Source organism: Muntiacus reevesi, chromosome 9, assembly GCF_963930625.1.
Source record: "Muntiacus reevesi chromosome 9, mMunRee1.1, whole genome shotgun sequence".
Lineage (NCBI taxonomy): Eukaryota > Metazoa > Chordata > Mammalia > Artiodactyla > Cervidae > Muntiacus > Muntiacus reevesi.
The window spans coordinates 27,004,328-27,029,740 of NC_089257.1; the positions used below are offsets into that span (position 1 = coordinate 27,004,328).

Consider the following 25,413-nt stretch of genomic DNA (forward strand, 5'->3'; position numbering starts at 1 on the left):
CACACTGTTCAAGGGTCAACTGTACTTCAATAGATTCCATTTGTGCCTAAGTGTGTTTGTGTTAGAGATCTCATATTTACTATGTCTTAAGTTCCACAATTAAAAACAAAACAAAACAAAACCAGTCAATTGTCAGACAGCAGACTAGTAGAAGAGCTCTGAAAAGAAGGAGAAAGAGAAAAACTGCTGCATTAGGCATCAGGTAGAACCAGCATTATTAGATGTGCTCGATCAGCTGAGAAAACTATGAAGAAAAATGGCATGCAGAAAGCAAGGAATTGGGCTGGGAACATAAAAAAGCATGAAAAGATTTTGAAATTTATTGTCAGGAATGAAGAATGAACATCAGCTCTATTATTTGCTCTACTGGGAAGTGTCCTCAGAGACAGCACCTTTACTAACAATCCCTTAAAACCTAGGTCAAAGAATCATTTCCTGGCATTTAACTAAGGAGCAGGGATGGGAAATGGGATGGGACACTCAAAGGAGCACGACTTACCTGCTGAAGCCCAGCTCTTTCTTATAGCACCACAGCACCGAAGGCCGAGCTCTCACAGTTGCTTTGGACAACATGTGATGGAGTATGACTACCTGCCAAAGAAAAAAGCCACAGAATCTTAGGGCCAAAAGAGACCTCTGGGATGGCCAGACCGAAGACCACAAGGCAAGCAGCGCCCAGGATGGGACTAAAAACCAGATCACATACACTTACTCTTGTACTCAGTATCAAAAGCTGTTAACCTATCTACTAATAACTCTAAATACTGAGTATTCATCACTTTCAAGAAATAAAGGAAGGTTCCCACGAGGCATTTCACTTAAAAGAAAACCAAAGAGACCTTAATGTCATTATGTGTAAATCCCCAGATGGTCCGTAACATGCTGACTCTCTGGAACAGGACACAAAGTCAGGAAGCATTTACCAGGTCTTACCTGATCCTTCCCTCGATCTCCAACCACAACAAAAAGAGACCTTTGCCGCTCAGCTACCCCATTCTCAATGAGAATCCGGATTCGGTTATCCACTTTCTTCCGATGCATGGTGGAAAATTATCACTAAAACAGAAGGAAAGGAAACACGACTGGTCATGAACATCCAGGCTCTGGGTGAAAACCATTAGCTGGCTGCCTCCTGTGGGACAGGCTGAACTACGTACATTTATAAGTATTTTATTTACCCCTCAACAGCTCCCTAGGGAAGACATCAGCCTTGTTTTTTATATTAGGAAACTTAGGCTTGTAACTGAGAACGGAAACAGGTTTGTAACTGCGAACATGTAATCTGACTCTATCACAGCATCACTGAGGCTCAGACAAAAAGAGATGAAAGAAGAAAAACTCAGGAAATAGGACTTCTAAAAATACCTCAAGAAATGTATAGATTAAAAGAACTGTGTGACTTTGCTATGTATCTTTTGTACATTTTCATGCTTTTTAATCTTAATTACAATGCTAAGGACATTTTGATAACCTTGTTTTCAAACAGCTGTTTTGGTAAGAGTCTTAATAATAAGCCAGTTAAGATTTAGCTTAAAAACATTATCAAATAGTTGACCCAGGGTATGCCCCCTTGGGCTTCCCTGATAGCTCAGTAGGTAAAGTATCTTCCTGCAATGCAGGAGACCCCGGTTCAATTCCTGGGTCAGGAAGATCCGCTAGAGGGTTAGGCTACCCACTCCAGTATTCTTGGACTTCCCATGTGGCTCAGCTGGTAAAGAATCCACCTGCAATGCAGGAGACCTGAGTTTGATCCCTGAGTTTGATCCCTGGGTTGGGAAGATCCCCTGCAGAAGGGAAAGGCTACCCACTACAGTATTCTGACCTAGAGAATTCCATGGACTGTACAGTCCAAAGAATTGGACAAAGAATTGGACATGACTGAGCAAATTTCACTTCACTTAGGCTTGAAAGGTGAAGAAAATGTTCCCATAAGGCATGGAAAGCTATAATTCACACCCCTCTGGAGGAGTTTTTTAAATATCAGAAACAATGTTTAAAAAAAAATTAATTAAAATCTATGATATATCCATGGGAAAATAAGGAGGTTTTCAAAAATATTTGCTCAAAATCACTTTCAAGATTTATCTAAGGATATGAATATAGATGCTTATTAGAGGATAACACAGCAATATATGTATATGTATATACATTATATACACATCTATTTTTTAAAAAACTGAAATGCACTTATTAAAGCACAGTGAGATAATGGGTGATTCTTATTTTGTTATTTTGTTTTGGGGAGTTTGGGTTGGTTTTTTTTTTTCCTAATTCACATATATTACTAACAAAACCAGAAGAAGAAATCAATGAATATAACTATGATGGCATGTGTACAATTGCTTCCTCAAGGGAAAGAAAACTATACCTAAGCCTGTACAAAGAGATTTCAAGTTATCGTGATTACAAATGATAGAACATTGCATCATTATCATAATAGATACACCAATAAACACCAGAAATATCAATTATGCTTCTACAATGTAAAAATAGAAACGACATGTTACTTAAGATACTCCAGTGCTAGCTGGATTCTACACACAAAGCTCATTAACTGAAACTTAACCCTGTATTGTCTTCCTAAACTCTCAATCCAAACATGGATTTTAGCAGTTCTTTCTTACTGTAAAATACTATGTCACAACCAATGGCTCTTATTTTATAAGGAAAGAACCCAGTATAAATACTCAAATACCACCAAGGAAGAAAAATGATGGGAAACATGATTCACATTCAGGTGCCCTCCTGATTTCAAAGTCTGAACTGTTTCCAGGTCACCAACCAGCTTGTGAGCTCAGTTGTCGGCCACAAAAAAACCCCACCACCAACCAACAGCTAATTATTGCTTTTTGTTCTAATTACTGTGAGTCCCCGAAGTAGTACCAAATAAAGTCCTGACTTCAAAGAGTTGTCATTTTCCTTAGAGAAAATATTTAAGAGAAAGAAATGAGGGACAATCTTGCCTAAAGACAGATAAAATTAGATGTAAAACTTAATTGTTACAGACAGGTGAAAGTCTGAGATTACTGTGGGCTGCAGTTGCCAAGGAAGGTTTAGTGGATGAGGAAGGCCTTGATGGCAGAGAAAAATAGTTATTTTTCAGTATTCATCTATTACTCAAACAAATATACATATTATCTATGCGCCAGGCATCATTCTAGGTGCACTGATAAACAAAGTAAAGTACTGAGTGTTCCTGCTGAATACGGAGTATAGTGATGTAGCAACTAGCCTGGGAGGATCTGGATGAAATGAGACTGTCTCTGTTCAATGCCAGGTGCTGAACAAGCTCCGCGGAAAGCAAAAGTGTTGTCACTCACCCACTCGATCCACCCCATCCCACCCCAACTAGAGCCCCTAGAGGGAAGCTATCAAGTCACACAACCCGCAAGAGCGCTTAGAAGCAGAGGGTCCTGTCATCTAGGAGCACGCGGATGAGGAGGCAGTCGTGATGGAGCGGCAGTCGTCATGTGTCGGGCACCAGCACAAATGCAAAGCCTTCGCCCTGGAGCCAGTCTCATCTGGGCCCCAGAAGGACGCCGACACCGATCTTGGCACCCGCCCCCAGCCATCCCGTGGAAGATACCTGCGCCCGGAGCCCGGCGGACTACAGTCAGCAGCAAAGCGGAAGCACGTGGAGACACCGAACTTTTGCGGAAGAGGCGGGCGCAGCCTAACGGATGCCTGGCAGCCGGCTCTCACAGATCACCCCTCCGCGACGCGCGTCTCGCTCGGGCGCTTAAAGGCGGGGCGTGCGCCGGCGCACTAACGGAGGGGCGACGGCGAGAAGGGACCTTTTCAACCCGGTCGCTGAGTGATGACCTCAGAGCCCGCGGGGCGGAGCCATAGCCACCAAGGATGTACGTTTGTCTCTGCGGGCTGTAGCAGTGGTGCCGGGTGTCGTTTGCCTCTTCAGGTCAGAATTAAGATACCGTGGCTACGGAGGGCAGAATAAGTAGATGTTCGCACCCGCATGGCCTATCCCTGCGTGCGGCTAACTCAGGTGCCCAGACAGGTCCGGGTTTTGAGTGTTAGCCTGGTTATGCGAGATGACTGGCTCCCAAGATGTGTGCATAATTTTGAGTCCTTATTTTTAAATAACGTCATGTGACAAGATAGGGAAACTCAATAAGATCTTTCTCATTCAGCTCACTTGACCCTCCTCATCCTCAGTCATGACCTCGTAGACTTATTTGTCTGGGATTCCGTAGGTTTTCTATCCACTATTATTGCCGCTGTACTTCGCAGGCTCTTCAGACACGTACCTGGCTGTCAAATGCTGGAGTTCTTATGGAAAACCAGCTCTGGGGTTCTGCTCTGTTTGGTCACTTTCTTCGACCCCACTCCTAAGCGAACTGTCAAGCAGTTGACTTAAAAGGCCACATATAGTCATGAATTTGGGGACCAGAACGTTGAATTTAACACATTCTAACTGCTTTTCTCGGATGCCTCTATCAAACTCATTTCCCTTTCTACCTTAAACTCCTTCGTCAAATCAAAATGTAATTCTGTAGCTACAAACCTAATTGGCACCATCCATGTGGTCCAACATCCATTTCATAATTCCCTCAACAAAATGTCAATATGCTAGAGGAGATAAAGTGACCAAAGTTTTCCTATCCCTCTTGAAGTTTAACAGTCTATGTAGAACAAGGTGTTCAGAAAAGTATCCAGTGAGTAAAAACTAATGAACATAGAAAACATGGAAGGACTGTCAAATGGTGACCTGGAGCAGACCTTAATTTACAAAGAATGAGCCTTAACATTCTTTTTAACAGTTGAGTGTTAAGCTCTCCACACATGAAGTTTCCAGGATGATGAAAGTCTCATCAAAGCATCCAGTGTGGCCAGAGTACAGTAAGCAAGAGAGAAAACCGTAGGAAATTAGGCCTGATATTTGAAGGGCATATGGGCCAGATTTAAGATTCTAGGTGTGGTGTGGTTTCTACAGAAACCACTGGAGTCTGAATAACAAGAAGTGACAAAATCTGACTTGCCCTCTAAGGCTCAATCTGACTGCTATGCAAGAAAACTATACTGCAGGAGAGCAAGACTAGAAACAGAACCACCATAAGCTACTGCTGCCTGTTCTGAGAGTGGTGGTGGTCACAAGTGCTGGCTGACTTAGGATGTATTTTTAAGGTAGAATCATATGCATTTGCTTAAGGACTATAGATACAAGGTATGAAAGGAAACCAATGATATCCAAGGTATATGCCCTGAGCAACCGGATATACATTCATGAAGATAAATCTGAAATACTCATGACATTCAAATCAAGTTTGCGTGTGTTTGGGGGAGTCTGGGACCTAGAAACGCTTCTGAGTGACTAAAATGATGACCATAGTCAGTCACGGGATTGGTTAAGATCAACTAGGGAAGAATGTTAGCCAAGGATGAAGTCTGCAACCAAGTCCTGGAAAACTCAGTAAAGGATAACTGAGCATTGGCCAGATAGAAATGTGTAGAACCCATTCACAACCACCCTGCACTTTATGTTGTAATCATTTCTTACATGGGTTACACCAATAGTCATCTCTTGCACCATATTATTTTTGCTCTCAACACTGTTGTTTTTGCTTTTGCCACTGGACTGTCAGGGAACCCCCTGCATTGAATGTTATTAAATGACAATTTTACTAGGTGACCCACCATCCTCTCCTCCCCCAATCCCAACCACTATACACACAGCTTAAAACTTACCAGTTTCCAACTCTTAAGAGACAAAACTTACCATGGAATAAAACTACAAAGCTGTTCTTGGTAGTCCTTACCTGTTGCTTCAGCCTCTCTCTAGCTCTATAATATCTATACTTTCACTCGAGTCAGTTTCTCAGTCACTGGAGATTTGACTTGGACATGCAGTTCTCTCCCGTTCTTTACCAGTTTACTACTTCTTATCCTTCAAGTCTTAACTATTCACATCAAAAATGTCTTTCCTGATCATTTTGACTAGGCCATATCCTATCACAGCCTTAATATCTATCATCAACTATGTTGCTGCATCATGGCTTTTGCTGTATTTTAGTATCACATCAACATCTTTGATCAGACTGATGAGAGCAGCAACCAGTGATTCTGTCACCACTGAATGCTTAGTGCTTGGAATGGTGACCTGGCAAAGAAGACCCAAATTTGCTAAATGAAGCTTTGGTGTACTGACTTAATACAGTGACTCCCTAATCTAAATACAGTACTTGCAGAAAACCAGTACTAAAAAGAACACTTATTGCCTTCACTGAATCAGGTTATCTTTCACTACTTACATACTCAAGGAGCCAGTCTTCTGCATGAGACTGGATTAGGCTTCAGAACCGCTGATTAAGGTATAAAGATCCCAACTGAGAAGAATTGTAGTAGTCTAATAAGGTGAGACTAACAAATTTAAGGTTTTTCCTCTCTTCTCACAAGCAGCACTTCTTCACTTAGAGCTTTGCTCAGTGGTATAAACAACTAAAGCAAACTTCACTCAAGAACAATTAAGGTATCAGGTTTTAATATGATTTAATCTAATGTAATTTTAAAACATTCACTAGTCTTTTCCAGTATTTTTGTAGAATTCAAAATGGGAAAGGGTATAGAATGAGCCTTAACAAATTATTTTCATATTCCTGAGGGTTTTCCCTCCCCCCATTAACTCTTTAGAAGGGATAAGCTTAAGAGCAATACTGATTTTTTTTTTTAACATAACTTACAGTCAATAAAACTTCAAAGAGTGCTTAATAAGAACTCAAATGAGATGAACTTCAGAAACTTAAAAGATGAAATGATGGGTTTTAACTTTGTGCTTACCTGTATCCCATTCCCCCTAAGATATATTATTGAAAATATAATGAACAATATAAATCTCCTAAGACATTTAGGAGGCTGAATACTCAACTACTTTCTACATTTTATGAACTGCTTGTTAACAGAACATCTGTTAATTAACCTTCTGAGAATAAATACACATTCTCATGTCTCTAAGTGACGTCTCCCACATCACGGAGTCATATATATACATAGGAGGTTAAAGAACAGCAGAAGCTAGCTGATTAAAAATACTTAACAGGTTTTGTTTTAATATTACAAGAACGATGATCAGAAAACCTCTTTCAATAATATTCTTTAGGGATATTAAGATCTGAAAATAAAACTGCCCTAGCCAAGGTAATCAATGACACTGTACCTTAAAGCTTTAAAACAGAAGTCTCATCCACATGAGATGATTGATACTGTGCATTTAAATGAAAGTACTTTATATATGGCATCTTGCTATACCAAGCCACAATGCCACATGTGACAACCATCTCTTTTCAACTCTGCTAGAATATGCATTTGCCCACGCAAGGCCTCCTGCAGGGAGGACAAGCACAAATTATACAGAACACTTAGTACCAAGACTCAGATCTTAATGGGACTTTTTAAAAAGTCCTCTGCCCCATAGCGAGGTGTTCCTTTAAAAAATATAGTCTGAATTGAGGCATAAAAGTTTTAGATTTAGACTACAATGGTAGAATGCCAAAAAAAAGGTATAATATGTCAAAAAGAACAAACAATTCTTTTAAAAACATACATAGAAATAATAAACCTACTAATACCTTTACACATTCATGACATCTGTACTAATGCATAGAAGTTTGAAACCTAGAAAGCATTTCTCCCCCATCCCATCTCTGAACTGATTCATAGAGATCACTGTATAAAGAACTTATTTCAATTTTGACGTTAAATGTCATGAAATTTTCTACACAGATAGCAAAGTTAGTTTTATATATAGAAAGACTGTAAGCACACATCATCTAGGGATTACCCAGTAAACCACAAATATTTTATCTATCCACCTAAAATAAAGCAAACATATGGTTGTGGTACATCCCAGGCAGATGTCATTTAAAGCACACAAGGGGAGGTGCTAGCAGTAGAAATACTTATTTGCAAAAGTAAACCGATAACCTTTCCAATATGATGTACCACAACCACACATGAGAAAAGTCAAGAACTTCTTTTATTTTAAAATAAACATTGAAGTTTCCCCCCTTCCCCACCACCCTACAAAACTTTTGAATGTGGAATGTTCAATTGCCTATCCATTTTAGAAGGTTACAAAACCAGCAAAAACTCCAGTTGTCTAATGATGAATGTTTGAGAATAGTTTTATGGGTTTAAGTAGCTGAGCACCTACTGGAAAAAGTCTTTAGCTAAAGGCTGAAAACTAAATTCAATTTCTGCACAGAAAATACCATTAACTTAGTAGCCTTTGCTTAATGTAAGGTGGGATTAATTCCCCATGAAGTCAAAGTGGGATACAACAAGCAGCATTAAATTCATAGGCACACAGAACTAGTGCTCCAACTGCTAGCACAAATTTCAACATCGTACATAAATTACTAAACTGTCCATCATCATCAGACTTGGGACTCTCCCTATACATCTATGGGAGGGAATCACCACTTTGAATATAAATACCTCCATGTGAAACAGATAATTCAGTTAGGGTTAGACAAAAGATAAGTGCAAGTACTGTAGAAATAGCTGCTGGAGATAACCATAAAATTTGTAACACTAAACTGCATGGGATGAACCACATATAAGCTGCTAACTGTTGAACACCAGTGTTTCAAGATACAACTTTTATAAACATGTTTTATTTGTTTGCTTATACCATCAGAAGTGAAACTATTGACTGTCATTTCCCTAAAATAGGGAAATCAATCTAAAACACATACTGGTGCTTTTCAAAAGATAGCAATTTAAAAGGGTGGCAGCAGCAGGCATTTGATGTCTTTTTCTTTTAAAAACTTTCAGGCTGCAGGAAAAACATGTGACCAAGAGTGTTACGATTATCCATTAGATTTTCATCAGTACCTGTACCAATTTAGGTGACAATACAGCAAGATCCAAGGATTAGTGACAGACAATGTACGCCATAAGGAATGATATATACTACCACTCCTTACAAAAGTCATTGTCAAAGAAACTGTTAAGTGTTCAAAAGGTATCTAAATATTTCACATTAAGTACAGAAGCGGCCATCCAGATTATATCCCTTAATTGTTGCATATTTTTCAAAAAGTGCCAATCAAAGCCTAGTTTTGCATTTTGGCTTTGTCTTATACAGTATCAGCTGTTAAAAAGCAATTTACATGTGTCTTAAACCACAGTCTTCTGGCCAGAGGATGAATAGTGCCGTGTCAAAGCCTAAGGCTGGTACCCAGCCTTGTATGTGTGATTAAGGGCCCATGCATAATTTGGTATGCATCTAAATGTTCAGTGCTCCAATTTAACTGGAAAAGGTGTGAAATGCATTTGTTCTGCCGAACCACACTCCACTCCTTCCATCTTCCTTTCAAGGGAAATATTTTAGTTTTGTCAGTTACCATTGAATGACTCTAGGGCTGATTTGTAGATTTTATCCAATGTCAGAAGTCAATCTTGCTTTATCCAAGCCACTTCATATAACTATGGAGATATCACCCTATTAAAGTATAATGTGTTTTACTCCTAAGCAAGGGTGAGGAATCTGAGTATCATGTGCAAGGCTCAAGATGACGCTTAGGACAGAACATGCAGAGTAAAAATAGTTTCCTTCCATATCCAGGTAATATAAAGCTGACAATTGTAGTCCTGTCTTTATGGGATGAAAACAGTCCCTTTACAATAAGTTTCCTGAAAGGGAGAACAAATAAGATAATAACTCTTCTGGTAACATATTATGGTACACTGGCCAGTGTGTTTTTGGCGATTAAACATAATCCTGTGAATCAGATTAATTCACTTGCTGAGTGTTCATTTGCGGCATCCCTCTGTTGGGTCTTGGGGGCCCTCCACGACCTAGAAGACAAAAATGGCATTTGGTTTTTCTTTCAAATATTATTTGTTTTGCCTTCAAGCAGATTTTCATCTGAAGTCAAGAAGCATGTGGGCAGCTTGTCACCACATTATAAGGTTTAAGAGGTCAATTCTTCAGTGTTCAAGTTTCACCTGTCCTGGAAGTTGTCATGCGCAAATTTGCTCATGTTCTCTAGTTAAAAGAAGAGTAGAGCTAATGGAGTATTCCACCAGTACTCATTCATTCATTCATTCAACAAGTATTTATTGAGTGCCTACTATGTGCCAGGCACTGTCATCAGGCGTTGGAAATAGATACAGCAGTAAAGACAGACAAAGTACCTGCTCTCATGGAGCTTACATTCTAGTGTACACTCTAGCTTACATTTCAGTAGTAACATCATACTATCAAAATTAATAAAAGCACCAGAATGAAAAACAGACCTTATTACCTAAACTGTTATAAAGAAACTACATAACATTCAAAATTGTATAATGACTTGTAACAGATAAAGTAACTTTTTACATGCTGTTAAAACAGATTTTTAGCTACCAGTCAACTCAACTTTCATTGAATATGCTACAAGGTGAGAAAGAACATAACCCACATTCACATGCAAATATCCTTTGATACTTCAAGTCAGTAATTCCCAAGTGATCCATAATTTAAAAAAAAAATGCACCTTTTTTGCTGGCCAGTTTCTACTAGCATTGAAATTAAAGAATTTTGTAATTCCTCCTTAATATACATTTGTATACATATTATGGCCAACATCTAGAGGAAATCAATTCAACTTCCCTCAAATTGGAGAACCATTTAGAACTTCAGATCATATGAAATGCTACCTCTAATTGTTACAGAGATTGACTTTCTACCCAAATAGGAAGTAGTTTTCCTATATTAAGAGACAAAACAAAAAACTCTTAAAACCTGTAATTTTTAAGTATAGTTCTGCAAGTTGGTTATGAATTTGGAGAATTTGTTTAAAAGTCAGAAATAATGACATTTATATCCATAACAGTGGTCCAAAATTTCAATTTTCTATCACTTCTAAATGGTTCTCTAAATGTAACTATGGCTTATCCGGCCATTAAAGGGTTTCTGGCCCTAAAATATAATAAGCATGTTTCAAAAATGAAAGAGGAATAATAAATTTATATAAATGTTCAATCTCATTCCAAAAATGTCTTACAAAAATGTTTCAGTAAGTACTTCCTAAAAACATTTAGCAGGTTTTAGGACCTGAAAAATAATTTGCAGTTGGAAAAACACTTTCTGAGGAGGAGAAATGTTCTAGTTTTCAAGACAGTTTATATAGTAACAGGGATAATCATTCAAAAAACTAAATTTGGGTTCAAGATAAGTTTTAGAAACAGAGCATTTCATTTAATCCCTAGCAACAACTCTGGAAATGATAAATGTATTCCTAACATGTAACCTACATGCAGACTATGAACAGCTCTTCCAAGGCCAGAACAGAAGCTCCACTTAGGAGCTAGGATCACCACCACAAAATATTACCTCGTGGGGCTCCCCGTGGTCCACTCTGCCCAGAGCCTCGCTTGAAATTCTGCTGATATCCATCCTAAAAGACAAGCTCGTTAGTACTGAAGAAAAGTAATTTTTAATGCTTACTCTATTCTTACAGTCTTTTATAGAATACAAAATTCTTTGTTATTCTTTTAGACATTTAAACATAGCATACACATACACATACAAAGAAGTGAGATACACTTCTTTGCTCATAAAAATCATTGTTTATCAAACGCTATTAAATGAATCCCTACACTGAGTGCTAAGAAAAGCAAAAGTCATCATTCTCCACAAAGAGGTATCTTGTACAGAGGTTCAAAATTAGCCCCAAATTACTTACTCTAGTTCGTCAAGCAACTACATTAGTCCCTTTCATTGCGAAACTTAGGTCAGGTTTCTATTTTTAAACAGTTTCACCTACCCGCTGATAGCCAGAGTAGTCCCGGGGAGCACTGAACTGAGATTGTGTATAACCACTGTTTGCAGTGTTAGTAGAGAACGAAGGGCGGTAACCATCATACCCTCCTAAAAGGTAGGACAAGAAGAAAAAAATAGAATTTTTTTTCGTTATCTTCTTAAGGAGTTTCTACCTTCTCACTACTGACCAAGGAAGAACTGAAAAACTGTAAGCCATGGTAGTTATTCAAACTAATTTCTAATTTCTTATCCTGATCTAATTTGTCTCTATTGCCTTAGAAGATGAAATAGTTACCCATCCTTGCATACATACACACAGAAAACAACAAATCTCCATAAGGCCTCATAATTTATAGAAAGCACTATCCTTTACAGGACAGTGGCAGATATGGGTTTAACACATACAAAATACTCAGTCCCAATTCTGCCGATTTAAATAACTCTTATCAACACATTTAAAAAAAAAAAAAGTTTACACTGTACAAATGAAGCTAATGCAGAGAGATACAATTTTTTCATTAAAAACATGACATATTTCTATATACTGTGCAAATCAGAAAAGAACATGAACTTTCTTTCGGGGGTCTTTGTCTTTACCTCTGAATCCATTAGCAGGTCCTCTGTATCCATTCATCAAGCCTCGAGCACCACGGGAACCCCCACGAGACACGCCACGACTGTTGTAATAGGGCTGACTGCTACGTGGAAAGCCAGTGTTCTGCTGAGGAGGCTGCTGGTGGTTACCAGTCACTTGATGGGGCTGGTCCTGGGAACCATGGTAAGTGCCAACCACTATAACAGAAAGAGAAAAATACATATATACATGTGTATACACACACACACAGAGCTCATTACAATTTGCCTGATTTCTATATGCTTTCTCGCTTAAGAAATGTCTTAAAAAAAAAAAAAAAAGAAATGTCTTACACAGTCTCCTCAAAGTTTAATTCTGTCCTTAAATTTTCATATTAATAACAGAGAAAACTGCACATTAATGAAATCCCTGTCTTGCTCCTACCCCTGTACTGCTGCTGCTGCTAAATCACTTCAGTCGTGCTAAGAGAATGAAGTTCTCCAACAATAATTCCAAATCTCTGAGAGCACACATGGTGTGAAAGCACACCATTCTATCCTTCCAAATGACTTGAAAGGCTGTATTATTTAAACATCTTCTGAGAAGCACCTCTGTGTAGCACAAGTGACCTACAATAATCAAAAGATTTTATGTAATGAAATATTTAAGATTCTGTACCATTTAATTATTTCTTTTCATTATAAACCTCCCATTGCTGGTTTTCTTATTCCTCTAAATTTCCCTTGATATTTGTTAAAACATACAAAACCATACCTTCCCATAGCTAAGTAAGCAGCTATACTCAGCAGAGTATAAATAAATCAGCAGAGGCCTTCAACATATACCTTGTCATAATACTTGAGTACATTTCAAGTATTTTTAATGCACAGCCAATTTAGAAAAGAATTAAATAGTACTCACACTGGCACTTAACCCCCGGAAGTGAAGGTTCTACAAGGTCCATACTATTATACCTTAGATCCCGCCTCCTTCCACAATGGGGAGAAGCCTAAAATCTAGAAACCTTCAAAAATAAAATAGCAAGGTACATTCCTGGTATTACCCCAATGTTCATAATTCACAGAAGAGAAAAAACAATGCTAACAGTAACTTTGTGAGATAAGGAAGGTATAGACCAAAGGAAGGCCCATACTCCAGGAAGAAAAACAGTCAGCAGCCTCCAGGCAGCCCAAATCTTTTATGTTTGGGCAGAGAGAAAAGGTAGTGTGAGTCTTGACTACTTTGTATCTTCAAGAAATCCATCATGTTTATGAGTTCTTAGAATGCTATTTTGTAACGAAAAAACTAGAGAATGCCTAGTAAGAAAAGGCTCTTTTTTGAACTATGTAATGGATCAAATACACTAAGCACACTGTGATCTTTCTACATAAATTACCTTTTACTATATTCTCAAAACATAATTATAAAGCAACTGTCACAAGTACCAGTAACATTTTCTATCTGTAAAGATTCACTCAGGAAATTCCCTGGCGATCCAGTGGTTAGGACACAGGTTTGACCCCTAGAGTGGGGGAACTAAGATCCCGCCATGCCATATGGTGTGGCCAAAAATTTTTTTTTTTTTAAATAAAAAGATTCATTCATACGCAAGTAGAAAATGGTCAGAAAAAGTGAATTTTTGACTTTTTTTCTAAGAACTGTATTATCCTTGGTCAAATCTCACTGCAAGTAACTCAAAGCAGAACAATTAAAGTGTGATCTTTAAAGGTCCTAGTTAAGTACACATAAAGCATAAGCATGCACTTTTAGTCCATTAAAAAAAATCAAATATCCTTGCAGATCTTTTTTTCACATGGTTCCTGATGAGATACTAATTCAAAACTTCTGCAATGATGGGGGACTTTCCTGGTGGTCCAATGGCTAAGACACCATGCTCCAAATGTTGGGGGCCAGGGTTCAACCCCTGGTCAGGGAAATGGATCCAACATGTTGCCACTAAAGATCCACATGCCACAGCTAAGACCTGGTGTGGCCAAATAAATATTAAAAAACAAAAAACTTCTAATGGGATACACTGACTTATTCAACAAGTATCGTTTAACACCGTCAACATGCCAAACCAGGTCCTAGACACAAGGGATGAGATAGTTTCCAACACATAATCCTTGCCCATAAGGAACTTTTAATAGCAGGAAATAATAAGTTAATAAAATATACATACAAGTGAAAACATCTATGTTGTTTCAGGTAATAAGAGATTAAGGAAAACACCAAGTAGGCTAAGTGAATGACTAAAGTAAGCACTTTATATTTGGACAAGGCAATGAAGGCAAGTAGGTCTCTGTGAGGTAGTTAGTATCTGAGCACAGGCTTAAAAGTCACAAAGCAAGCTATGCAAACACCAGTGAAAGAAAGTTTCAAGCAAAAAGAAAACAAAGCATAAAGGACTTTTTCTTTACATTAAAGAAAGAAGAGAATTTGTGTCTGTGACTGTTTGGGCACATGATAAAGAAAACAGGACATACAACAGGATCAAGGTAGGGGGCTAGATCATGGATCTCGTAAACTAAGGTAAAGACTGCGTTTCTTTTCTAAACATAAATGAAAGTCACTCGGAGGATCTGAGGAAGAGAGGAAGAGAGACATCTGATTTACATTTTAGAATCACTCTAGCTACTGTGTGGAAAACAGACTGGGCTAACGTAAAGGAAGAGTCAAGGAAGAGAGTTGCAATATTCTAGATAAGAGTTGATGGCAGCCTAGATTGAAGTGGTAGTGTGGCTGTATTTGAGCAAAGCATATGGGCTGATTTATTTTTTATTGAAAATATCTGTAAATGTTTTGAAGTCAATTTTCATTAATAACATATTTTGACATGGTAAAAAAAAGATTATCTAGCACCAATGCTTCATAGTCAATTAGTGAAGTTGAGGAGAATATAAGATAGCTTGAACTCAATTGGCACAAAAGGTAAAACTAACCAAATCAAATGATAAATCAATTTATCAATATGATAAATCACATATTGGTAATTCTCGTAATATTTTAAACTGTTTCACTCTTAGATAAGTTATGGTGATCTGCAGTCAACAATCCTTGCTGTTATAACTCAAGTGAGGTCTTGGAGGATGGTTAGCATTCTGGGACAATAAAGTATTTTTTAATTAAGGCATGTACACTGTTTTTTTAGGCATGATGCTATTACTGCACACTTAATAGACTATAGTATGGTGTTAAGAGAATTTTTATATGTACTAGGAGACCAAAACATTCACATGACTCACTTTATTGAGGTATTTGCTTTATTGCAGTGGTCTGGAACCAAACCTGCAATCTCCTCAAGGTATGCCTTTATGTGGCACTGAATAATTAAAGGAGCCTGAGAATGAGAAGTCCAATTTTATCATTCAGAAGCATAGATTGCGTAACTGCCAAATTTCTATCAGACTATGGTTGATTCAAACTCTACTGATTAGTGATGCTAACTACCATAGCGATATGTAAGAAAAATTATTGTTGACCCAAGTCTGTCAAGAATCAGACAATTAAGAGAGTTATTCACATCAGTCAAGTTTACTAGTCTGTGGTGGGTTTCTAATTAAATCTCTAATTATTTGAATTTAATAACCAAAGACCTAAAAAAATATATTTATGTCTTACAAATATTAGGAAACCTACTATTGTGAGAGATATGGGAACTGGCCAAGTTATGACCTTATTTGCTGGCAAGGACTTTGTTTTAACCTAGTCTACTAAATGTAGCCTCACCATGCCTTTACTGCTTAACTTTGTATAACTGACTTGATGCCAGATATCATGCTACCAGGCTTCAATTAATTAGCAATTAAAACCAAAGTTGATCATGATTCAAATAACAAGTTTAACTCCACTAAAATCACCAATGAAATAGGCTATTATGAAAATTCACTAACCGAAGGAAAATGGGCATATGGTCTCCAAAACCTGCACATAATTCACATACAGCAAATATGGACTTGATTGTACTCAGAATCAGCAATGAAAAATTCATTTGTTTTGGACTACTACCAAAATGAAAACTCTTGGTCACTGCCACTCTAAAGTCCAAACTCGCCTAACAGTGACAATCACTGCAGTGGAAAGCAAGTAGCCAATGAGGCGACACTGGTTTTCCTACCTGTTTGAAGCTGTTCTTGCTGAAGCTCTGTTTGTTCTACTTGGTGAGGCTGACTGGAAAAGCTCTGGTTATAACTGGTCTGGTACTGATTTTGCTGTTTTAAAGTTTCTGGTTCATTAACAGGAGGAACTGGGGCATTCATATTGAACACCTATAAGTAAATAAAGTAAATGATTAGTTCTTCCCTTTATGCTAATCATTTTCCTACTTTTAACATAGCAGATCTTAATACTGGTTTTAACTGAGATGTAAACAAACATCACAAGTCTCAAGGCATTTATTTCTCTCTCACACACACGCGTTCTTCAGTTCACACACACACACACACACATAGACACATCATGTAGCACTTTTTAGCGGAGTATGAACAGATTAAAAATCTGAGAAGACACAGGATCAGAATCCTTGGAAATGCTATTATAAATGAGAAATCTTAAAAGATGCAAACCCCTGATATACTATCACTTAGATAAATTAAATCTATGAACTTTAAGTTGAATATTTTATTATATTTTAATCGAAAATTAGTATTTTAAGCATTTAACTCTATGAATTTTCCTGTGAGCACTGTTTAATTAGCTATATTCCATTGATCACAGTATTTTCATTCTTTTCTAGAAATCCTACAATTTAGAGATGCTCAATGAAGAACCATAGTATCATAACATCTATTACTCATATATAATTCAGCAAATTAAAAGATTCAGTAAACATGACAAAATGTAAACAACTGATCTCTAGGTAATGCTCTGTGTTGTGTGTGCTCCGCCGTGTCAGACTCTTTGGGACCCTATGAACTGTAGCCCACCAGGCTCCTATCCATGGAATCTTCCAAGCAAGAATACTGGAGTGAGTTGCCATTTCCTTCTTCAGAGGATCTTTCTGACTCAGGGATCGAACCCACACATCTTCTGTATTGGGGGGCAGATTCTTAACCACTGTGCCACAAGGGAAGACCAATGATATATATCAGTCTACTTTTTTCAAATTTAAAATTCTGTTACTTTAAAGGGTGAAACTACAAAACAAGATGTAGGCACATAACTCCTAAGATTCAAGTTTATCTCTGTGAACAGAAAAAAATGAGTTTTAAGTTCAATTAAACATACTCTAAAGTTACAGTAGATGCAGACTCAAGCACAAAGTTAAAGACTTCTTGCTGAGACTCTACCATGAAGATAGTGCACACCAGGCACTTAAAGTCAGTTTACTTAATCTGCTTACCGTTTGCATGGATTGGAATGGAGCTGCATTTACATTGATTCCACTGCTATGTAAAGGTTTGCTTGTCCCAGCCTGGAACACTTGAGGCTGAGAAGCAGCAGGAAGGGATGATGATGCTGTAGTCTGGTCTGTATTTAAAGAGATCGTTGCCTAAACACAGAGTGAATAGATGCACTTTAGTGGTAAACTAAGACCCATACATATGTTAATAAACTCAACTATTTTATGAAATAAAAATAATATTGTGAATGCATTAAGTCCAAAACAAAGAGATACTGCATTAACAGTTATTTGCCTCCACCCAATTCAAGTACCTCATCAAGTTTATATGACCTAGTAACACAACTTGCCTGAATCTGGTCAATCGGTTCCTTTTGTGGTCGTTGCTCAGTAGCATGAGAAGGTTGGTACAAGGGTTGAGATGCTGTATATCCCTCACTTGTGGATGAAACCAAAGGAACCTAACAAAGAAGTAAAGAAATCAAAGCTTCATTCTGTTATAAACCAACTTCATTACATACAGGGCTAAGAAATAGATATTCATGTTAAAGAGACTATAAAATCTAGCAACTGGAAAAATACATACATTATTAAAGCTCAAAGTTAATAAACCCAAGCCCAGTTACAAAGTTCCTGACAAATGTACATAATATCTACACTAAATTTTAAAGTTATGAAATCTAAACTATGTCTTCTCAAATTCTCAGTTTCAAATTTAAAAACTTCATTAAAATTAAAAACCACAAGGATTAACAAATAAATTGTTTTTATTAGTTCATTAAAAGAAAAATAAATGTAAACATGGAAATAAAAGTTGATAGCTACTCATGCCAGACTTGACACTGATCAAACTCACACCTGGTTTTCATAAGCTAGCTAAGAATAGATTAAAAACAAAAACTGCAAAAATATTTATCAGTCTTACCTGTGTAGCTTCTGGTTGTACAGAAACCTGATTAGGTTGAGCAAGTCTAGATTCAGAATGAACTGTAAAATTGACCAAAAAAATACTGTCATACAAAATCAAATTTCTTCAGATGTATAAATACCCTTTACTTAAGTCTCTAAAGTCAATTTTCTATAGCTAAATCCTAAATAAACTATTTAGCAATTATGAAAGTAAATGGGGAAGTACAGGAAGGATTTTAGCTTTCAAGTGAGCATTTTCAATTAACTGATACTCATTATTAATCAACTGCTACATGCCTTTCACTTTTTTTTGCAGTGTTAGTGAAATAACAACAAATGGGTATAGAGCAGAATAAAAATCAATGCTAGAATTATCCCTGAAAAAGAGCTTTTTAAAGCAGTTAACTACAAAGGAACATTACTCTTAGTCAAAACTTTGAGACAGATAATATTCAGAAATATTTTAACTATCAACTTTCAATATAATGTCAAACGCTTCCACTGGAAAAAATAAAAATTTATCTTTAAAAAGCCTATATAATCAATTCAGTGTGCATATTACTGTCAACTTTCATCATTCTTCCACTAATCTTCCAAATCATGGTTAAACAGATAATCAAAAATACAGTATCTTTGGTGAGTCATTTGGAAATCATCCATTTTCACTGGAGAGTCTAGTTGACTTACCATCACCTGAAAATCTAAGTAGCTTTACAGGTTACATCAGTGGTGCACGTGTTGACTGATGTAGCTAAGAAAACTATGTATTTTCTTCCTCTGGTAGAGCTCAAAAAGTGAACACTAGTAACTTTGTGAGTCCCTGATCTGTTTTCTGACTCTTGGTAGAGATATGAGCTCCCTTTCATTTAGAAAAATCCTAACTTACCATTTTAACTGTGTTCATTAAACATGCTTTTACCAGCAACTCCTTTTATAACATTTAAGATTAACATTAAATGTGTTACCTCCTACTGTTCCACTTTTATGCTCTTAATGCTGACATGTTATAGGAAAAAAACAAGACTCAAAATTACTAACAGCCTTTAAGAGATGCTCCCCTTAACCCAATACAAAAGCACCAACCCTATTTATTGTGCTGCTGTTTCAAATAATGGTGTAAGACTAGTGAGAAACGGAAACTTCAGCTGTCTTCTAGTCCATCTCTTCCACTTTCCTCTTAAGCATTTCCTTACCCACTCACTACTCCATCTCATTTTTAAGTAACAAAATGTTCAGAAATACTTCTAAAAAGCTGCAATCATCCTTCAGAGAAAAACAACTATCTTTTTTCCTAGATTAATTTTTAAAAAATAATTTGGTCTTTCCTTTTTCCAAATATAGGTAACATTTTTTTGGTCATGCAGCATGTGGGATCCTAGTTCCCTCACAAGGGATCAAACCCGCACCCCTTTTAATTGGGTACATAGAGTCTTAACCACTAGACCACCAGGGAAGTCCATTCCTAGGTTAATTTTGAAATTTAAAAAGCCAAGCAAAATTTAATCACACCAAAAAAAACCAACCAGGTATAACACATCTATAGTTGTACAAGTCAGAATGTGGCTGCTATACGGCAAGGGAAGAGGTAGTAACTAGTGACTACAAGGGAACACAAGTAGGCTTCTGAGATATTAATAATGTTCCACTTCTGGGTGCTGGTGAGTTCAACTTTGTAAAACCTCATCACACTTTAAATTTGCATGTACGTTTCTGTATGTCCATATGCCAATAAAGTTATCAAAAAAAAAAATCCACCACTAATAACGACGGAACTACATTTATGGTTCATATTATAGGAAAAAAAGAGTTAACACTTCTTACCAAATTAAAAGATTCAAGATCTGAAAGTAAAACATTAAAAATAAAAAGATTAATTTTCACGAACTTTACATAACCTAAAAACACTAGTTCTGTATTTCTCACATAAACATGGACCACTACCAACCTGGAGGGCAAACCAGCTGGGGTATGTCCATGTTCTGGGCTGGATTCATCGGCTGTGCAGATACAATGGCAGGATCAAGCGTCTGGTTTTCAAAATCCAGCATTGAATCCTAGGATGTAATGCAGTTTATATTTAGGCAGGATATAATGTAATTAAGCTAATGTAAACACGTAACCAATCTGCACGGTATCTGACTGGCACCCACCTGTATGAAGTTATAGGGCCCCTGCATTTGTGCCATAAGGTCCTGTACTCGCTGTCTTCTCACGAGGGGATCGGCTTGAGCCACTGGGGTCAAAGAGTGGGGTTCTGGTACTGAAGGAGATGCAGCCTGAGGCTGCTGCTGGAGTGAGTTTACCACCTAAAGCAGAAGAGGAGGACAGGTTGGTAGAATGACAGAGCGCCATCCATTACCATCATGACTGGTCCCCAAATTACACATACCATGTATACTATAAACAGAGTAACAGATTTGAATGTAGTCAACCTGACCAAATTAAGTCAAAGTTAACATTCTGATCAATGCTCTCACTTCTACAGTGTTCCCAATTCCACAAGGCTGCCACATATTAATAGCATTTCAGGTTTACCTTGTAAATGACTTTAGGAAAAAAAAGACTACTGTGTCTATGTCCTAAAACCAAGTATTTTGCTTAAACTGTTAAGCCTTCTACAGTAAGTAAACCTATATATCAAATATATATCTATCTCAGTACCTGATATATACTAAGCATTCAAGAAAATGTTAGCTATTATCATTAAACTTTGAGTTCCTATCATTTCACTCTCCACCAGTACCATAGGATCAAGCTCTATCACACCTTGTCTAAATTGCTACAGAAGCCAAATTTCACTCTACCTATCATCTTCCTAATAATTTATCCTAATTATTATTTTAAGTAATTCCCTGCTCTAAGAAATCTAATTTTTATTACTACAAATTTACATATTTCTCTGCCTGGCTGTTAAGCCTGGGCAAGTCACAACCTTAGTTCCTTTATAAGCAATACTGAGCTAACAGAACCTGGTACTCAACAGCATCAGGGTAAAGGAAGAGTCTGAAATGACACTTCAATGTATCCCCTGTCAGGCAGTCTTTCCGAAGGCTATCCATGTGGGAGACCAGATTTTCACAGTGCAACCCGATTAACAGGTTGTGTACTTTAATAGATTGAGCCTGTAAACTACATAGATATTTGTATTTTTTCTTGTAATTGGAACAGTAAAGTGGTGATTATATTAAATATCCACAGAAACAAATCACTTTTTAAACAGAACAGTCTTATATAATGAGTCTGTTGTTATAATAAATGTACTTATAATGCAAAATACTTGAAAATCTAAATTTGTTCTTAGGAGAGATAAAAAGTACTAATTAAAGACAAAAGACAACCTTCTAACAGCGAACTCTTACCTCAACTGTTTCAACTGTCCATTCATCTACCTGCTCCTTTTCACCACTGCTGAACTGTGTTTCTGCCATAAATTGTCTATTTACATACTGCAAAGCAAAGTAAATGTTTGAGACCTCTGTTTGAAAGACAGAAAGAAAAAGCTAGCATAAAATAAAAATCATACCTCTGTTGATTCAACCTCATTTTGTTCAGTGTATTCTTCCGCTGGCTCAGGTTCTAAAAGGTTAAAAAATGATACAAAAGAGTGTAAAATGTATTTTTTAAAGTTAACAATTCATTTAAATCCACTTCCCCATCATATAATCCGAATTTACAAAGTTATAGTTAATAGTAAGTTTCTGTATTTTATTACTCTTACAATAGTAGAAAACATTTTTTTTTTTTACCATGTATTCCAGGCTTACTTCAGTTTCAACAGTAATTATTCTGGATCAAATATAATGCCAATAAAACAGCATCCTAGTCTCCACACTAATCTACTTGGTAAAAGTGGTGGTGGTAGGCTGGGAAAGACTACTTGGAAATTTACTGGCAGTCCAGTGGTTAGGACTCAGTGCTTTCACTGCCAGGCCCAGGTTCAATCCCTGCTCAGGGAACCAAGGTATTGCAAGCCCCTTCCCCCCAAACAGAAACACATATAAAACTCTGACTTAAACTGCTTTATGTGGATCTGCAACCATAAATTCCACCGATCTGCAATGTTCCTGTCTAGTTTCAACCTAATAGCTAACACCTATAAGAAATGCTTACCATTGTATACATATTACTTCCTAAATGAAGAACCTGAGGTACAGAAGTTCAGTAAGTTGCCCAGGTTTTACATCACTAACACGTGTGGTAGCCAAGATTTTATCCAGGCAATCTGATTCTAGAATTCATGCTTTTACCCATCACAAAACTAATACTCCTTAGATAATGCTTCCAACAGTACTCAAAATTTTATTCATCAACTTATCATAAAAGTCCTCATAGTAACTGTTTACCTACATATTAGTGATACACTAGGTGCTAAAATAGATCTCTGGTGCCTGAGAAATTTTAACTCTCCAGCATAGAAAACAACAACAACAAAACTTCATACCATTCTCCTTAAATACTGGCATGGTAATAAGCCACAATAAATGAGCACCATCAGTCAAAAATCTACTTGAAAAGCCATATATACAATAATTGCCCCCTTATGCATATTCCAACCAAGCAATAATGCAACAAGAGAAAGACATTTGTAACAGAGATAAAGATCAGTAAGATAAGTAGCTGATATTTAATACCTCTGGGAATTACTCTTAATGTGTTTTGTCAATATTTGGTCATGCTTCAAGTTTCTCTAAAAATCTAAGTGTACAAATGTAACTAAATAAATGTCTAGCTTGAACCTGTGGCAAAGGAAAGTAAAACCAAGACCCTAAACTAAAGTTCATAGCCACCTGAGTACTCACCAGCTTCAGCTACCTGATCTTCAGCTGTAGGTGCTGAGGCTGCCTCCTCTTCCTCACACAGACCGTTCTGGTGGTTGTGGGTGCTGTCAAAGTAGTTTGACTGGAAAACACGCTCAACAATTTCCTTTAGAGCTTTATCTAAAAACACATTATGAATTATAATCTTAGACTATCTGACTTAAAAGATTAAACGTTCTACAAGATATAGCAGTGAAAAAAAAACCCATCAACTGTTACTTAAAAAATTAAAACATTAAATTCCAAAAGAAATTACAGAACAAAAGAGAACCAGCAATTATTTGTATTAAATTTTAAGTATTTTAAATAAGTTAGCCCAAAAGTCCAAAATAAAATAATTTGTTCTTTCAATAAGCATATATCTAGCACCTAACTACATGTTATGCAATGTAGCAGGCACTAGCACTACAGAAAGGTATGTAAAAGACATAGTATCTGCCCTCCCGATTATCATTTATTCATTCAATATGCATTTATTTTGTACCTAACTATATATTAAAAAGTGTACCAGACACTGGGGCTACAGAAAGGTATGTGAAACACGTAGTATTTGCCTTCCCTAAGCTAACAGTCCAATAGAGAAGAGCTCTCATACTCACAAAAACAGTAAAGTAACATCTGTGAAAAGAGCTACACAGAAGTACATGCACTGGACCTCATCAAGCAGAAACCATGAGAGGCTTTCCTGGTGTAAGGATTACAAGAGCTGAGATCAGGAAGATGAGTAGCAGAGAGGAAGAAAGTATTTCAAGGCTGAGGCAACAGCATTTACAAAGCCCTGTATAAAGAAGGGTGCCAAATACAAGTCAATTTACGTATGCATTAAGGCTGAATTAAAGGAAATAAGGAAAAGGCCTAAGGAAAGACAAGTCTCAAGACTGTTAAGGGCCAGAATCTGCAAGGTCTTACAAACTATATCTATATAAAATAAAACCATTAAAAGATTCTAAAAAGGGATGGATGGTGAATTCAGGTGAGAGACAGCATTACAGAAGAAAAGAAGAAGAAAAGTAGAGAAAGAAGTAGATTCAAAAGATATTTAAAAGGCAAATACAATTGTCAGAACTTGGTACATAAAGGTGTCAGGGCAGCAGGTGCAGGTCTATGTCAGGAGTTAATTTCCTGACCTTGTATAATAGGTGTAGATCAAGAACTACTAATAGGTAACTATACAGAAAAATCAAACTTCAGAGACATTACATCAAAGGAGTATAAAATTAATCCTATACTCCTTTGATATAAAACTATTGGGGATTTCCTGAACATACAGTGGATAGGACTATGTACTCTCACTACCAAAGGCATGGGTTCAATCCCTGGTGGGGAACTAAAATCCCACATGATGCGCAGCATGGCCAAATAAACTATTTAACAATTTTTTGAATGCTGAACAGAACACTTCATGTGTTCTCTCTCCCTCTCCTTCAGAATCTCCTGCCTCAGAGCTGTTTTAAAAATTTATGAAAGCTGAATGCAAAAAGAACACACTAAATTTGAGTAAATTACACCTTTCTATTATTAACTGTAAAGGTGCTACATTCCTAAGATTCAAGAATGAGGCTAGGTAGAAAATAACATCACAACAAGCGACAGGCTTAGACTTTAACCCTTATTACTCAACAGAGTTCATGAAAATTTTATCAGACATGACCTAAAGCTACTTTTGAATCTAACAAATTTACACCCACGTCAATTACTTTCTAATCAAACTTTAAGTGGGGAATTCAGTACATATTTGTAGCAGAACTAAATCAAGAAGTTTTTTTTTAACCAAGAAATACAAACACAGGCCAACAAATCAAGAAAATGGATTTCTTTTTTTTTTTTTTGAAAATGGATTTCTTACATGAAAAGATACACAAGGATTGGCTCCTCATATTTGATTTAAAGCAAATACACTCCAAATTATATCATACAGTTTTGCCAAAAAATCTTGTCATTTCTTTTCAATCATAATAGCTAAAAACAAGGCATACAAACAGATACTTTTGCCTTAGTATGTTCAAAAATC

At 36.9% G+C, this 25,413-nt stretch overlaps 2 protein-coding genes across 2 annotated transcripts in view; both read right to left on the reverse strand.

Annotated features, from left to right (window-relative positions):
* Positions 1-5,632, reverse strand: part of NAT10 (N-acetyltransferase 10) — a 42,275-nt gene extending 36,643 nt beyond the window's left edge. The window contains exons 1-3 of the mRNA XM_065944781.1: positions 3,587-5,632; positions 934-1,056; positions 500-591 (exon numbers count right to left, since the gene is read on the reverse strand). Of these exons, the coding sequence (XP_065800853.1) occupies positions 500-591; positions 934-1,041 (200 nt within the window). The 5' untranslated portion in view covers positions 1,042-1,056; positions 3,587-5,632. The remainder of the gene's footprint in view (positions 1-499; positions 592-933; positions 1,057-3,586) is intronic.
* An 847-nt stretch (positions 5,633-6,479) lies between these two features.
* Positions 6,480-25,413, reverse strand: part of CAPRIN1 (cell cycle associated protein 1) — a 36,251-nt gene continuing 17,317 nt past the window's right edge. The window contains exons 7-19 of the mRNA XM_065944782.1: positions 23,385-23,522; positions 22,109-22,161; positions 21,945-22,031; positions 20,736-20,891; positions 20,531-20,639; positions 18,602-18,663; positions 18,027-18,137; positions 17,677-17,826; positions 16,453-16,603; positions 12,359-12,553; positions 11,766-11,869; positions 11,333-11,396; positions 6,480-9,813 (exon numbers count right to left, since the gene is read on the reverse strand). Coding sequence (XP_065800854.1) covers positions 9,749-9,813; positions 11,333-11,396; positions 11,766-11,869; positions 12,359-12,553; positions 16,453-16,603; positions 17,677-17,826; positions 18,027-18,137; positions 18,602-18,663; positions 20,531-20,639; positions 20,736-20,891; positions 21,945-22,031; positions 22,109-22,161; positions 23,385-23,522 — 1,445 coding nt within the window. The 3' untranslated portion in view covers positions 6,480-9,748. The remainder of the gene's footprint in view (positions 9,814-11,332; positions 11,397-11,765; positions 11,870-12,358; positions 12,554-16,452; positions 16,604-17,676; positions 17,827-18,026; positions 18,138-18,601; positions 18,664-20,530; positions 20,640-20,735; positions 20,892-21,944; positions 22,032-22,108; positions 22,162-23,384; positions 23,523-25,413) is intronic.